Genomic DNA, 15,863 nt, shown 5'->3' with positions numbered 1-15,863 from the left:
CGGGGGCGGCGGCGGCGGACGCGGGGCCGGCGGCCGTTGCCTGTGGGACCGACCCCCCCCGCCGACTGCGGGTGAGGAGGGCGCCGGCAGGATCCTTCTGGGGCTGGGGGGGAGGCCGGCGGGGCGCCCGCTGGGGTCTGGCGGCCGGGGAAGGCGGAGGTGAGGCGGAGGGTGCGGGTAACCCGGCCCGGCCCGGGCGGGAGGCCTCTTCCCGGGGTCTCGCCCCGCCGCCCGGGCTCCTCCCGTCGGGGACGGCTGCGGGCTCCGGTGTGGCTCACGGCGCTCCCCCGCCTTGTGCTGCTGAGGCTGTTCCGCGCTGCTCGGAGGGAGGGCGGGGGAGGGGGGGGAAGCTTCGGGCTGTTAAATAAAAGGGACGTTTTTGTCTCGTTGCAGGCACCTTCCAGGTCTTTCTGCTAGAGAGCGTGGGATCCGCCTCGGCGCTAGCATGCTGGGGTTTACTGGTTGTTAAGTAGACTTCAAAGCTGTGTTTCATCGCTGTGCCAGTCCCTTCCTTCCTGAGAAAGGGTAGCTGCTTTCTGAGCCATCACATACCAACTTCATGTATTCCTAAGATTGTCATCAGCTGCTTGGGTTTTTTTCTGAGGCCTTACTGAGGTTTAATTATTTATAGGCTGTAGTGGTTATAAAGTAATTTAAGATGTTTGTACTACTCAGTTTTAACTCTCTAATTGACTCTTGTGTTAAGAGACATTGTTTTAACTTGGGAATGGTTAAATGGCCAAAGAATTCAATTATTTACGGATAAGGGCTATTTTATTTGACTACTGTTGGCCTGCAACTTAAACTTGCATCTTTTATTTTTTTTATCCTATGCTTTTTCTGTGTTATGGCTGCTGCAACAATAGTTCATGATACATCAGAAGCTGTAGAGCTCTGTGCTCCCTGTGGGTTATACCTTAAACCCATTACAAAAATGACCATCAGTGTGGCACTTCCTCAGCTGAAACAACCGGGAAAATCCATTTCGAACTGGGAGGTGATGGAAAGATTGAAAGGGATGGTGCAAACTCATCAGTTTTCCACTCTGCGGATTTCTAAAAGCACAATGGATTTCATCCGGTTTGAAGGAGAGGTTGAAAACAAAAGTTTGGTTAAATCTTTTCTGGCATGCCTTGATGGCAAAACAATAAAGCTGAGTGGCTTCTCTGACATTTTGAAAGTCCGTGCTGCGGAATATAAGATTGACTTTCCCACCAGACATGACTGGGACTCGTTTTTCCGTGATGCAAAAGATATGAATGAAACTTTGCCAGGTGAAAGGCCAGATACTATTCACTTAGAGGGCTTACCTTGTAAGTGGTTTGCAGCAAAGGAGTCTGGCTCGGAAAAGCCAAGTGAAGAAGTCCTTATAAAAGTGTTCAAGAAATTTGGAGAAATACGTAATGTGGACATACCCATGCTGGACCCTTACAGAGAAGAAATGACTGGCAGAAATTTTCACACTTTCAGTTTTGGAGGCCATTTAAATTTTGAAGCTTACGTTCAATATCGAGAGTACGCAGGTTTCATCAAGGCCATGAACGCCCTGCGAGGGATGAAGCTGATGTATAAAGGTGATGATGGCAAAGCAGTGGCTTGCAACATAAAGGTGAGAAACTGCAGGCTTTTTTATGGGAACCCATGTGAAAGACCAAGTACAACTAAATGTTATTTCGCTAGTGCTTAAAACCTACATCTGTATACTCTTGTGATGACAACAGGTGACATTAACAGCACTAATGTAGTTTTATGGAACAGCCGTAATAGAATTTTTAAAGGAAAATGATGGAAGAAAAATGTGTTGTTAGACTATGTGAACAAAGTGAGTGGGGTTTTGCTTTTTTTTTTTTTAACAAGACAGTTCTAGAAATGAGAACTGCTTGATGGAAGGACCAAGTATACGAACATGGCCTGCTAAATAGTTCAGAAAGTAATATGTATTTATAAATCTTGTCATTTCACTTAAAATTCTAATTCAGACATATTTCACCAGAAGGCTGACTTTAAAGTGCATTGTTCTCTCTTGTGCTCACTACAAATAAAAATTTGGGGGGAGAATTTCACAGCCTCTGTATTTGGTCCTCGCATTGATAATGACGTCTACCAGACAAGTGTCAGAACTGTGAAGTTTGATAGCATGTGGCCTGTATGGCCTGCGTAATACAGAGTTAATCATTAGTGTACTTCACATACAGAAAGGCCCCACAAAAATTTAAACAATAATGTTAATCTGTAGCACAGTTTTCTCTGAATGCAGGATGCTTAATTCATAATATTTATATACTGAGTTTTCCAGAGCTTTTTTTATGTAACGTCATTGTCTTAGAAAATACAGGTATGACAGGAGAAAAGTTGTCAGTCTGTTCATATGTAGTATCCATGAAAGTATGGCCTGAAGAAAATTTGCTCTGGTGTGTTTGGAGGTGGTCTGTGCATTTACATATCGAGTGAAATGTTTGCGGATGTATTTCAGTATGCTCAATTCATCCAATCAGAAAGTATAGTTCAGGAAAAAAGCTTGAGTATTCATTTGTGTAACATGGGAACATGCAAATGTTTTTTCAAGTTGTAGTTTAGTCAGTATAAGTAAAATACTGTAATCTTTTATCCTGTTATCAAAGTTTGTCAGCTGGAGCACAGAAACTGTTTGTACCTTGACCCTCAAGGTTTTCAAGGGGATGTGAAATTTTAAACTGTCACTTACATGCGGGGATCAGGGTTCCCAAATTTAGTTTGACTGTGCAAGAGGTATCATGCCTTCCTGGCAGCTGCTTTGGGGATTGATAGGAAGAGAGAGGACTGTGTTTGTGACTGTGCTGTCAGGACAGATCTCTTTCGTACAAGGTCACAATGCCTTGTCTGTTTCTACCTGTCTGTCCTTTTAGCCTGTTAGTGAAACATCATTTTACATAGAGCCTGGGTGAATTAAACTGCAGGGTATGTGCACCTTGTTCTCTGCCCCACGGCTCATGAGGTTGGGCCTGCAGGAATGTATTACAGACCCTTGCCTGCCTGCACACAGGTTGTATCCTAAAGTGGGAGATTAGGACACCAGGGCTGTGATGTCTGCTGCTGCCTTGTTCCTGACGTGCAGCTGGGTATGGCCAAGGTGTGCTCATATGTCCTGGAAGCTGAGTGTTTTCCCAGGTCTCATTGCTCAGATGTGTGTAACTTCCTTTTCTCTTCTGTTCCCAGTCTAAAACTTGGAGCTTCAGCCCAGTATACCTCAATTTGGGAATCTTGATGTTGGTGGGGAGGCACTTGCTTAAACCAGGTGCTGAATATTGTAGAAGTGTTTCTTCTGCTGAACTTAACGATCATGGTTTTAGACAGAAAGGGAGGTCTTTATTTAGGCCCATTTCTGCCTAGTGCCGTACAGTCCCTAATAGTGTATGTGAGTTGAAGGAGTTCTGTATGTTCCTGTTCTGACAGGTTGAAGACACTGGACAGCCAGGGCCTAAACCATACTAGGGTTTACTTTTGGATGTCAGACACACACAAAAGTGTAAACTGGTGCCTGATTGTGCTAGTGTGCAGGCATTTAGTTCCTAGTTAACTGGTTATAGCACTCTGGTGCTTGCTCTGGGCACATAGGTTCCCTTTGTTTTGAAAAAGGTTTTATAATTTTTATCGTGCTTACACTGCGGTTTGGATACCTTTGTGCTAGGTTAAAATTGTTGGGGATTATGTAGGTTGTAGGGGATTTTTTTTTATTTATTTATGTCTACTTAAAACTGTTTTCAATTGTATCCTGTAAAGGTTTCTTTTGACTCGACAAAACACCTCAGTGATGCATCAATTAAGAAACGTCAGCTTGAAAGGCAAAAGCTTCAGGAGCTTGAAAAACAGAGAGAAGAACAAAAACGTAAAGAGAAAGAAGCTGAGGAAAAACAAAAAGAGGAAGAAAGGTATTTATCACTTCTTAGTTATATTTTTTAACAATCAGGCATAACAAAACAGTAGTTGCTCCTTCATATCAGCATCCATAGATAGAAAATAACTGAACACAAGTTTCCTTTCAAAGTTCTACTCCTGTAGCTGAAGTGAAGCACTTAAAATTGAGTGAAAATATTGTGGTCCTTTTGAGGAAATAAGGTTCAGGGATTATGAGATTTGGAGAAGAGTATTTTACTCCCTGACCCTCCCCCCCCCCTTTTTTTTTTTCCTTGAACTGTGATTTCAAGAGCTGGGAACTTACATGATATGTAGTCATTCTGATGGAAAAATGTGTATTGTAAATGGAGAATAGAAAATAACATGCTAGTTGTACTACTAAGTAACTTTGGTATTATACAGCTCATTTGTTCTTAACATCAGTATTTTTCCAGGAAAGGTGTGGGATACAAGCATATCTTAACAGTGACATTTTAAGAAAATGTATAGGGGTGCAAATATCATAAGACAGCTCTTCAGAATAGAAACACAAATGGAGCACATTGTTTCCAAGGTTGGGTGGTGTCCATTTGCCTTGATGTGTATAAATTCTCATTGCTTAATGTTTAGATATTAAACAGTTTCTGAAACTGTAAGGTTATTTAGATTATCACTAATGCTTATGTTCTGTTCAAAATACTAAATCTGCAAAATACTTAATTTCTTAAAAATTGTGCCATTAGACACCTGATCTCAGAAACCCTTAGCCTTTTACATAAGCTACCATGTTGTCCTAATGACTGAAATAAAAACCACCAGCCCCTGCACACTTTAATTGGCCTGGTAATTTTCTTCTCACTACGATGTTTGACTGCCCAGCTGCCTGACGCATTGTTATTGTCTTGGTCGAATTGTTTTTTAAAAAAATAAATTTTTGTTTTATGTTTGGATTCCAACTTGGTTTTAAATATTGACAGGCAGATGATTGTTTGCTATCACAAGTAACGGTTAAAATGTTCACTGTTTTCTACTTCTGTTTTTTAGTAATAAACAAGACTGACTTAGAAAAAAATTTACTCAAAATACAAAACATATTTTGACATAGGGCAGGATTCTAAAATTGTACCTCCCCTAGATAAGGTAAAAATATTAATCTCTGTTTTAGGAAGCAGAGAGAGCTTGAAGAATATGAGAGAGAGAGAAAAAGAGAAGAAAAGTTGCGCAAGAGAGAACAGAAGCAGAAAGATCGTGAAGTTCGACGAAACAAAAAGCAACTTGAAAAGCTTCAAGCTGAAGAACAGAAGAAACTGCAAGAGAAGATAAAGTTAGAAGAAAGGAAGCTCCTGTTAGCTCAGAGAAATCTTCAGTCCATTAGACTAATTGCAGAACTGCTAAGCAGGGCAAAGGTAACCTCAATATTTATTTCAGAAGCTAATGAAGAGCCCAGAAGAACAAAGCCTTTTACTTACTTGAGAGGGGGTGGGGAGCACTGTTCATTAAACAACAGATTTAATACCTCTCCAGATTCTATTCCTTAGACCAAAAATGCAAAAAAGTGCAATGAAACAGTATTTCTCCCTTGGTAAAATATGCACATGTAGGTATATGGAAGAGTGAACTTGAACCTGTAGTCCTGAATAGCATTTTTTACCTGTAAACTAATTGGCAGGCTTGCTCTTAAGTCCAGTAGAAGAACATGTAAGCATGGTAAAGTGAACTAAATGCAGAGGATAAGGTGCAAGACTCCTAATTTCTAATTCCAGTTTTGATTCTGTTTCCCATTTGGCTTTCAGCAGTTCCGTTAACTATTCTTTGCAGTTTCAGAGAATGGGCTTTCATTATTTGATGTTTGAAAATGTGCAGAACGATTTTTGTTTAGGAAAGGTACTGTCAGCTAAGGTTTTGAATGTTAGAGCCTGTCTCTCTAACAGTATTGTTATTTTTCACTGGAACAGGGTGTCATTTGCTTAAGACTTGGATAAAGTCATGTTAAGGTGTAATGTAATGTATGTTAAGTATTTTCTGTAGAAATTAAAAACTGTGTGGCAAAGCATAGTTTGGGGTTTTTTTGTTGGGTTTTTTTTTTTTCCCCTTGATGCCAGTGTACCTCAGGAGTGTTTTTGAACTCATACAGTGCTATGTGGTCAGTTACATGCTAGGAGAAGGGAGAAATACTTCTTGCACGCTTTGTAACTTTGCAGCTGTGCAATAGAAGGGTTGTCTGATAGAGCAGTGTGTTTCTTTCACTCCCAGAATTTTGAGGTCTACACTAAGCTGTTTGGGTCAGAATAAAAAAAAGAAGTTTGAACTTTCTTTTTCAGTATCATGAGTTTCTACAGTGGTTGACAAAATGAGAATCAGTTTCTACATAATATGTGTGTGTTTATTTGCCCTCTTTTTTATGGACTCATTGTAAAGTCATCTATGAACCACAAAGAGAAATTAATGTTTTAAATTTGACTGAAACCTTCAAGTGATGACCCTGATAAATGTATTTTAATACTTCAAATTTCACATGTTGTTCTACCTTGTGTGTTAATGCTCATCATATTAAGGAGCCATAAAGACCAAGCTTTGGTTTTGCCTTGTGAAACAGTTAGGAAAAATTAACACTCAGAAGAGTTTGTGGACTAATACTAATGTTTCTCCTTACAACAGTTGTGTGTTAGTGGGTTTTTTTTGTTTGGTTTTGATTTTTTTCTCTTTAAGAGGGAAACAACTGTTTTATTTTGGGATGGTTAACTTCTGTTTGTTAGAGTTTATTTTCTTGCTTTTGTGTTATGGTATAGCTTGGAAGCATGAGCAGGTCTATAAATGTTTTTTGTTTACTCTTACATTCCCTTTGACTATCTTTCAGACAGTAAAGCTTTTGGAGCAAGAACATAATGAAGAAAAGATTCGTCTTCAGCAGCTAGAGGAGAGACGAAGGCTCCAGGAGGCTGAACTCAAACGTGTGGAAGAGGAAAAAGAGAGAGCACTAGGGTTGCAGAGGAAAGAAAAGGAACTGAGGGAGAAACTACTGAACAATCTTCTAAGTAAGAAGATGGATGCAGTTAATCAAAACAAAGAAGAAACTGAAGCATCTCAGTCTGATGTGCCGAAAACCCCTAGTGGTGTTCCACACACTGTGTCATCCAGCTGCATCACTTCTACCTCGGGACAGGCTGTTACAGGCAAACTGGCTCCCGGCTCTCAAAGAGAAGTAGCATCCACTGAGAACGTAAACAGTCAATGCAAGTACTTGAATGGTAACATTCATGACAAAGTTCATGTCAAAGAAGGTCAGAAACTTCATACGACAAACTCTGAGAGGTGTTCTGAGAAAAGAAATTCAGGGGTACTCTCATGTGTTCCTACCAATAACCAGCAGCAGAAGAGCCTCTCCAGCTACGACCAGAATACCTGTAGAAAGGACTCACACTGTGAGCAGGGCAAACGTAGCACAGAGCCAAGGAGAAGAAAGAGCCGTTCATGTAGCAGCATAAACACTGATGAGAGTAAGGGTAAACGGGAGAGGAGCAGACACAGAAGAGATGTGAGTTATCAGGATGAAAAGCGCAGGAAAGAAAGGAGATATTATAGACACTCTAGCAGAAGTTACAGTCCTCGACGAAGCCATAGTCCTCGTCGAAGAAGTGTAAGCCCCAGACGCTCACGTTACAGAAGAACTCGCAGTAGTGAACGTAAACGAGACAGAAGAGAAAGAAGTCATAGTCGCAGAAGTGTGAGCAGGAGACGAAGGCACCGGAGGAGATCACTGAGTAAGCAAAGGAGTACTTGGAGTGGGTAGTGGAGGCCTTGGCTCCTTGGAAAGGCTGTGGTTGGACAAAAGGGCCAGAAAGTTGTAAACGAGACCTCATCGGTGTGACTGCTATAGAAAACATGTTTGTTTCAACCAATGCTTAACTTGCATCTAGTCCCTGAAATCAAGAAAATAGCTGCCTGATTTTTTTGATGTTCCTTCGTGCTTGTCTCTTTCTAGGTTTCTACCACAATGTAGGTATAACCCATCTGTGCTTGTGCTTGAGTTCCTACAGTGCTAAAAGCCAACCTGTTTTCTTGATTTTCAGTTTTCTAAACCTTAATTTTAGTTGATTTAGTTTTTATCTCTGTATCACCAAATTCGGCTTGAGAAGTACATGGGTGCCAGTTATAGGAACTCCAGACATGACAAGCTATTACATACAGATTTGATTTAAAATGCTTTCTGGTACATTCAATGAAATCACACTTAACAAAGTAGAGTTTTTGCTGATTGAGATGGATAGCAGGGCTTTCATATAGTTCTTAAAACTGACTATAAAGATATGCAGGATATCTTTTAAACTGCTATGATTCCTTCAAATGTCTGTATGGTGCCAAACTTTGTGGCCCAAATTATTCTGACTTGTAATGCAGTTTGCATAATGCTACTTTCCATGTAAGAGAGGCACACTGACGTAGGAAGTAAGAAGCAGTGGTAAAATGATTGAGGAGTTGTTCTGTTATTTTGTTGACATATTTGGCTTTGTAATTACTTCAGGTGGCATAGAGCCACTTGAAGCGTTTTTTCAGGTACATACAGAGCTAGCCATTGTCTTTTGAAAAAGGGGCCTTCTTGCTAAATTATTTTTACTTGTGGTGTTGGAACGTAAGGCTGCAGTGTCTCTTGTTAAATCCATTTAAGAATACTTTTGCTTCTAAAATGCAGCTCAGGAATATTAAAAGCTATAACATTACAGTGAAAGAGTTTATTTTGCCTTTTTATGGTAAAATTAAAAAGAAAACTGTTTCCAGTGAACTGAAGTTGCTGTTTTCGTATGTCAGTGTATTAAAATCTGCAGAAGTGTTGTATGAGAACCCATTTGTTGGAAAAAAATCACTCAACACATTTGAATAATGAAGCTCAGCCACGTCTTCTTGATGGTCCTGTTACATACAGCTGTGTCAACTGTTAATTCAGCAGGATGCATGCTCTTTATCTACAGCCTTCAGATGCCATTTTCCTCACACTGATGCATCAAATCAAAGGGCATCCCTTTCCTGAAGTGCCTGAGGAGCACATTGGTACTGCAGCTCAGCTGGATCCGTGGCTGGCTGAGTTTGTCTGCATTTGTCTGCATTGCTTTCAGTGAATCTATGTGGGGTTTGTTTCTTACTAGACCATGCTGCTGAAATCTTTGTAGTAACTAGCTGTGGAAGGAAAAGGTAGACATTCTTTTTGTATTCCTGGCAATTCATGTTTTCAAAGATCTCCAATTAATTATGTTACTTCTCAAGTTTTTGTGACTTCTCTTGTGAGTTTCACCACTGTCCTGGGGGCTGAGAGCTAGGCTCATTTATCTAATCACCTCAACACCACCACTCTCTTGAATTCGGAGCAGTTGCTTTCTGTGGAGAGTTCATTTTTCTACTATCTTTGTTAAAATGTTAAAAGCCTATCTACCTGAAGGTGAGTTCATCTTTAGTAATGATTTAGCTAAAATCCAGTCTAATGTTGGTTGCAAGTATTTGATAAGGCTGGTGGGATGCCTGTTTCTGAATGCATGCAATTCTGCTTAGCCTGCTCTTAAATAGTGACACACTGTCCATGGTAACATCACTTTTTAAAAAAAAGTGTATTCTGTCTGCAGTTCTGTGAGAAGTTTAACTAATGGCTGTCGGCACCAATGTATTTGAGCTCAGGATTAGATTCTTACTAGTATCTCTGCAGTATATTTCTACTGTGGATTTCCACTGGGATTGATATGTTGAGTGGGGGTCTTCATGATGTACTATGTAAGTAATTGGGGAGATGCTATTTTATAATGCTACTTTCAGGAACTCATCAAGCTATGAATGCAGTGTAATTGCCAAGAGTGGAAGCAGTTAAAGCAGTGGCAGTCACCAAAAAGTGTTGGAGTCATACTGGAAGAATCCAACAGATACTGTTAGTTGGTACAAAAAAAGACTGTGCTTGATAGGGTTGTTTTCTCCAGAGAAGGTGCCGAGAGCAGGTTTCATATCCCACCCTGAAGTTATTAAATTCCATAAGCTCCCCTGATGTTTAGGGCAATTTTGGAGGCCAGAGAAGATAATTGTCAGAAGGATGTTCAGCTGTAAGGCTTTGATAATCAGTGAGCTTAACGCACCTATCCAGCACTGGCTTCATACAATGTCCTAAAAGTGCAGTAACGTAAAGTAACTCAGTTGTTTATAGTGCTTGTATTATTTCCTCTTTTCACAGCAGCTTCAGGAAGAAAAGCCTGAAAGTGCTTTTGATGCTACTTGCAAATGCTTGCTTTCCAAAATGCAGAGGGAATGTGGAAGAAGTCCTCTTTCAGTCAGCCAGCTGAACCCAATCAAAACTTCTTAAAACTCGAAGTACCTAAAGTTGCCCAGTAACTGCTCGGTGCAGAGTTCAATCTAGTCTAACACTTAGCAGTATTGTTACTTCAGGTATGTGTTTTGCACCAAAGCTCTCCAAAATGTTTTCAGTGCTGAATCCTCTGAAATGGGTATTTCATCATGTGTCTTTGTACTAGGTCTGGCTGTGATGGAGTTAATTTTGTTCATAGCTGCCGATATGGTGCTGTGTTTTGGATTTGTGACAAATGGCGTTGATAACACACCAGTGCTTTACCTATTGCAGAGCAGTGCTTGTACAGTGTCAAGGCCTTCTCCATTTCCCATTTTGTGCACGCCCTCCTGAATGGGTAAGCTGAGATTGGGAGGGGACACAGTTGGGACAGCCGACCCCAGCTGATCAAAGGGATATCCTGTGCCATATAACATCATGCTCAACAATAAAAATGGGGGCTTTTGTCTTTCCAAGGTAGCCATTGCTCCAAGACTGGCTGGGCATCAGTTTGCTTGTGGTCTTCATTGATGATGGGCTTTGAACTGCAAGGAAACCTGAAAAGAGTTGAAACTGTAATCTTTTAATAAGGTCACAAATATAAATTATGCCATGCCCAATACCATTTATTCAGGTTTTTATTATGGCTGAGGTATGTGCTTCTACTACTGCAAAAACCTCGCTGGTGCAATAACTTAAAGAATATAACTTCTGATAGTTAACAATTGCTCTTCTGTATTGATTATAAAGTCAGTACATTTCTACCAAGTGTCTTTTAGGGGTCTTAGTGTTTCAAATGAAAGAATCTAGGGTACCACCAGGCTTTATAATGGCTTCTAGAAGCCGAAGTACCGGAGTTACTGATACTTTTCCCTACTCTGGAAGAATGTTGTGATGCTGATTGCTTAAATCTTACCTGATTGCTTGGATTTGCAAGACTGGAGCAGGAGCTGTCTGAAAGCAGATAAAATTAGCTGGTCTTTTTTTCTTCCATTTCAGTGTATGTCTGTTGAGTGACCTTGAATTCATATGAAAAGATAAGTATTTAATGTCTATCCTTTGCTGTTTTAGCTGCTTTAAAGCAATGTCTTTTTGAAATGGACTTCAAACTTTGATCAACAAACTTTGGTCTAATTAATGAAGGAGTTCCAATAATCCACACTCCTGTTCTTGTTTAATTATTAAATTCACAGTGCTTAAATCACACTGTAGTCACAAGCTCTGATATAAATGTTAAGGAAACTGAAGAGTATAGGATTTAGCAACTAATACTTATCAAAGACATACCAAACTAATAAATACTTCTGAAACATTGGATTTATGTTGGTATGGCTGAGTATTGGATAGAGTCTGACTTGGCTACTATGCTGTCTCTACTTTCAGACCCTTAGCTGCTACAAATCCAATCCAATGAGAATGTCTGCAAAGTTATCTGCCTATTTACTTCTGAAACTGATCAGTGAGGATTATGTACCAGTGGTAACCTGACTCTCTTTGCCTGGGCTTGTCATGAGTTGTATGTTAGTTATGTCCCATTGTGTCAAAGTTACATATCTTACTCCATTTGTCTGTCAATATTCAGGGTTTGGTTTTGTTTTGGTGGCTTTGTTCCCCTGGGTTGTAAGCAGGAATATAGATTTATTCACTGTTCTTATCAGAACATCAGGGATCTGGGTGAGCAAGACTGTAAGTCTTTTGTTTCTTCTCCATTAGACTACAGTTTGAAAAGTTGGAGCCTGGATGTCAGCTTTCATTTTGACTGAATGCATGGCAGCCCCAGGGGTATAGGGTAGAGATGGGGAAAGAAATCCTTCAAGATGATGGAAGACGTCAGTACAAGTAATTCCTCCAGAAGTGTTGAGCTTATCCCATGCATCTGACTTCATTGTTCTGTCCTGCTTTCAAACTCTGGAGCTCTTCCTATGCCATTGCAAAGCCAAGAACTCTGATAGTTCCCAACTTATTGCTCTGTGTCAGGCAGCCATACTTGTCAATTTTAAGCTTATTTTAAGATCAGCCTTTGCTGCTGGGGAAAGCTCAGGGTCGCTTTTTACTGGTATGTTTTTTTTTTCTTTCAGTAGTGGAAAAATTTCCTCAGTGAGCAAGACTGGTGTGGTGTAACTATGGGGTGTAAATCCCATCAAGCCGTGGATCAGGCAGCTCCACAGTACAGCACTGTGTTCATACCTGCTGGAAAGCCTTGGCAGCAGTGAGAGACTTCTGAGCCCTATTCCGCTTATTGAGTCCCAAGAGATGCTCAGGGTTTCTTCTGATATTGTACCTTTGTTCCCGAGTCTTAAGTCACACAATGAGACAGGAAGAGTTTTCTCAGTTGTGAGGATGCACCTCTCTTCTTGCACTCAGCTCCAGGAGAGATTTCACATCTGTCACTGCAGAACACAATGTCTCCCTTTTGTCCTCATAGAGGTGTCAGGAGGATAGGATCGAGCCAGTGGGAGCCCGCCTTCCTCTTGAGGATGTGTAGGGTTCAGAAGCGTATTAATCATCTAATGATACAAGGCAGTGTGTGACCTCTTCCCATTTGAGGATGAGGGCCCTGCTTATCACAGACTGCTTGCAGCAAGGTCTGAGCTGAAGGGGGTGGGAAGATTGTGGGCCAAAGCCCCTGAGCCTCCCTGTGCTGTACAGGAGCTGGTGCATGCTGTCCCTGCGTGTGCTGTTGCCTCACCAAGGCACGGGCAGCCAGGACTAGTTTTCCTGCAGCCCTTGGTAAGCAAAGAAGAACATGAGCCTCAAAAGGATAAGAAATCCAAGTTCTGTTGCTATGGACAGTGTTACCACATAGTCCCATTCTGATCGTTAAAGAAGAATGTCTCCTCTTTCTATCTGAGGGCTGATGACCCTCTGCACTTACCAGCCTTTTGGCCTGTGATTTCCTTTTTATGTCCTGGCCTCAGCCTGCACGAGGTGGCTCAGGAAGCAGCTTATTCAACAGAAACAACAGCGTCTCCACAAGGGCAAGGCTAAGCCCTTCATTATGATTGTTGTGCTTTCCATCTACTTACTGCCTGCTGTGGTAAAGTAATTTTGATAATATATGAATCATATTGCCAGAAGTAATTGATATTAGTAAGAAGTGGTTACCAAAGCTGTGACTATATCCCTGTTTTTTTCTAATTGACTCTGCCTTTGTAAAGTAATCTAGTCAATGACCTAGAATAAGGGCATATGCATGATTAGGTATGCATATAAAAAACATTTGATATGTTATCTGGAAGCATCATCTTGAAAGCTGTTAGAGAAAATGGGAATTTTTGCAGTGGCTCCCAAAATTGTGAGTGCAGGACTGTACCAGGGACTGCAAGGCTATAAACACAAACTAATGAGAGTTGATCACTGATCCATGCTACCTGGACATTGCACCAGTGTCAGCTTTAGAGCAGTTCTTAAACATGTATAGGATTGTGTTACAGGCTATTGCAGCTGCTCATGTTTCATAGCACGGGTAGAGATGTTGTTAGATTCTGTGTAAGACAGCAATTAAACCAACTAGTTTGGCAGATGCCTTAATTCATAAAATGAGTGAGCAAACTTGACCACTGATATCTTGTATTGCTATACAAGTTAAGGGGTTTTTATTATTAATGAAGAGGAAATATATGTATTGCTTGTGTTTTGAGCTGGTATCCTACCTTTGAAGTTTGGTTATGATCTGGATACAACACCTATTGCATTAAGCTTATGTTGCATTCTGTTGATCTGGCCCTTCCCCAGCCCAATAGATGTGTTATTTGCAGAATGTATCTTTACATTCTAATACATTCTATGTACTCTTGACATGTGAGCTGCCTCACAATAAATTTGCAAGGTTGTCTCTAGTGTTTGTATAAAGCAGCAATGTAGTTGCAGTTGATCCTTCAGAACTGGCTGTGCAGAATGGATTCCTCTAGTGTCTTACACTCCTACATATGTAAGTATTATTGTTGTTAAAAGTGTACCTCTTTCTTTTTTTAATACTTAATCTGATACTGGGCTCTTGAGGCTTCTTTGAAATGGTATGCACCACCATCCTTTCTTCTTTAATCACAGCACAGAAAATGAATTTGGTCTGGTTCCCCCTCACATGCTGCATGCCCTGAATACATCTCCTGCTGCCTCACAAAAAAAAAATAAATTATAGATTAGCTGAAACAAATGTTTTGCCATAGTCATAGAATATAAAACTTTTGAAGGGCTAAGGCTGATTTGGAATTGTTTTCTAATTGATACGTCATCTAGTCACACGTGCACGTGGCACATGCGAGGGGAGCTCTACCTGCTCTGGATGGCATGCCCAGCAGTGCTGTCCTTGAAACTGGCCTATTTGTAGGACAACATGAAGGGATAATGGTGTGGTAGCACCAAAGTCACTCCCAGATAGGAGGCTCAGCCTGCCAGCAAAGTGTTGGAACAAGAATTGATCACCCTCAGACCAGATCTTCCCTGCAATTTTTGCATATGATCCTGAACGTGTCTGTAAGTGCTCTGGGGAATTGCCTAGTTGGTGTCTGTTACTTTCTACCTTAACTGGAAAAGGGAAGGGCTGGCAAAGTCTGTCTTCTGCTTGCTGTGCCTGACATGGCTTGCTGTTGTGGTTCACCTCCAGCTGGCAACTGAAGCCTCATGCAGCTGCTCACTCACTCCCCCACAGTGGGGTGGGGAGAGAATTGGAAGGGTAAAAGTGAGAAAACTCAGGGGTTGAGATAAAGACAGTTTAATAGGGAAAGCAAAAGCTGTGCACACAAGCAAAGCAAACCAAGGAATCCATTCCCCACTTCCCACGGGCAGGCAGGTGTTCAGCCATCTCCAGGACAGCAGGGCTCCAGCACGCGGAACGGTGACTTGGGAAGACAAACGCCATCACTCTGAACATTCCCCCTTTCCTCTTCTTCCCCCTTCAGCTTACACTGAGCATGACGTCCTATGGTCTGGACTATCCCTTGGGTCAGTTGGGGTCAGCTGTCCTGTCTATGTCCCCTCCCAACTCCTTGTGCCCCCCCAGCCTGCTTGCTGGTGGGGTGGGGGGAGAAGCAGAAAAGCCCTTGGCTCTGGGTGAGCACTGCTCAGCAGGAACGGAAACATCCCTGGGTTATCAACACTGGTTTGGTCACAAATCCAAAACACAGCCCCATACTAGCTACTATGAAGAAAATTAACTCTGTCCCAGCCAAAACCAGCACACTTGCAAACAGTATAAGGCTGTAAAAAAACATTCAAGGTGAGCCACCAGGTAAGAGGACTTCAGGGGACTTGCCCATGCCAAGCCATGGGAACACTTCTTTCTGAAGCTTCCTGTTTGAAGAAGTGGAGGAGAGGATTATCAGATTAGCAAGTGTAAAATGGCCTGTGCAAGGCAGTTTTGTGTCTGCTGATTGCCTTTGTGATGCTTGACAGAGCACAAGTCACTTCTGACATGAGAGCCTGCCTCAGCTGCTGTCTGTCTTGGTTTTCTTTTTGCATCTCTCTCTTTAACATTTCAGCCTCTACCATTTTTAGCTAGTGAACCTGTCTGTCCTCAGGGAGATATGCTTCTTATCTGCTGGGACGTTCCTCTGACAGAGATCTTAATGATTATTTGGTTGACTTATTTGTTGAGAGATTATTTGCAGGCCAGGAAGGTAAACCAAGAACAACTCTGGATTGCTTGTGGTGGACTGTAAAAGACATTCTCAGA

At 41.4% G+C, this 15,863-nt stretch overlaps 1 protein-coding gene across 1 annotated transcript; it reads left to right on the top strand.

Moving 5' to 3' along the window:
* Positions 1-4: 4 nt before the first annotated feature.
* On the top strand, positions 5-14,536 carry AKAP17A (A kinase (PRKA) anchor protein 17A). Its single transcript, XM_010580446.1, has 6 exons — positions 5-71; positions 394-1,609; positions 3,760-3,908; positions 5,039-5,279; positions 6,731-7,634; positions 10,079-14,536. Exons 2-6 carry the CDS (start codon positions 848-850, stop codon positions 10,099-10,101), a joined length of 2,079 nt encoding a protein of 692 aa, XP_010578748.1. The 5' UTR covers positions 5-71; positions 394-847; the 3' UTR covers positions 10,102-14,536.
* The last annotated feature ends 1,327 nt before the right edge of the window (positions 14,537-15,863 follow it).

This window comes from Haliaeetus leucocephalus, unplaced genomic scaffold (genome assembly GCF_000737465.1).
Source record: "Haliaeetus leucocephalus isolate CR32 unplaced genomic scaffold, Haliaeetus_leucocephalus-4.0 Scaffold712, whole genome shotgun sequence".
Lineage (NCBI taxonomy): Eukaryota > Metazoa > Chordata > Aves > Accipitriformes > Accipitridae > Haliaeetus > Haliaeetus leucocephalus.
Note: the sequence above shows the minus strand (reverse complement) of the source record. Positions and strands in the feature narration are given on the sequence as shown.

Bases quoted from the DNA above. Each gene is read 5' to 3' on its own strand.
- AKAP17A (XM_010580446.1), top strand. From the start codon at position 848: ATGGCTGCTGCAACAATAGTTCATGATACATCAGAAGCTGTAGAGCTC. The intron at 1,610-3,759 runs GTGAGAAACTGC...TATCCTGTAAAG, and splicing joins CAGTGGCTTGCAACATAAAG to GTTTCTTTTGACTCGACAAA. The intron at 7,635-10,078 runs GTAAGCAAAGGA...CTCTTTTCACAG, and splicing joins GCACCGGAGGAGATCACTGA to CAGCTTCAGGAAGAAAAGCC.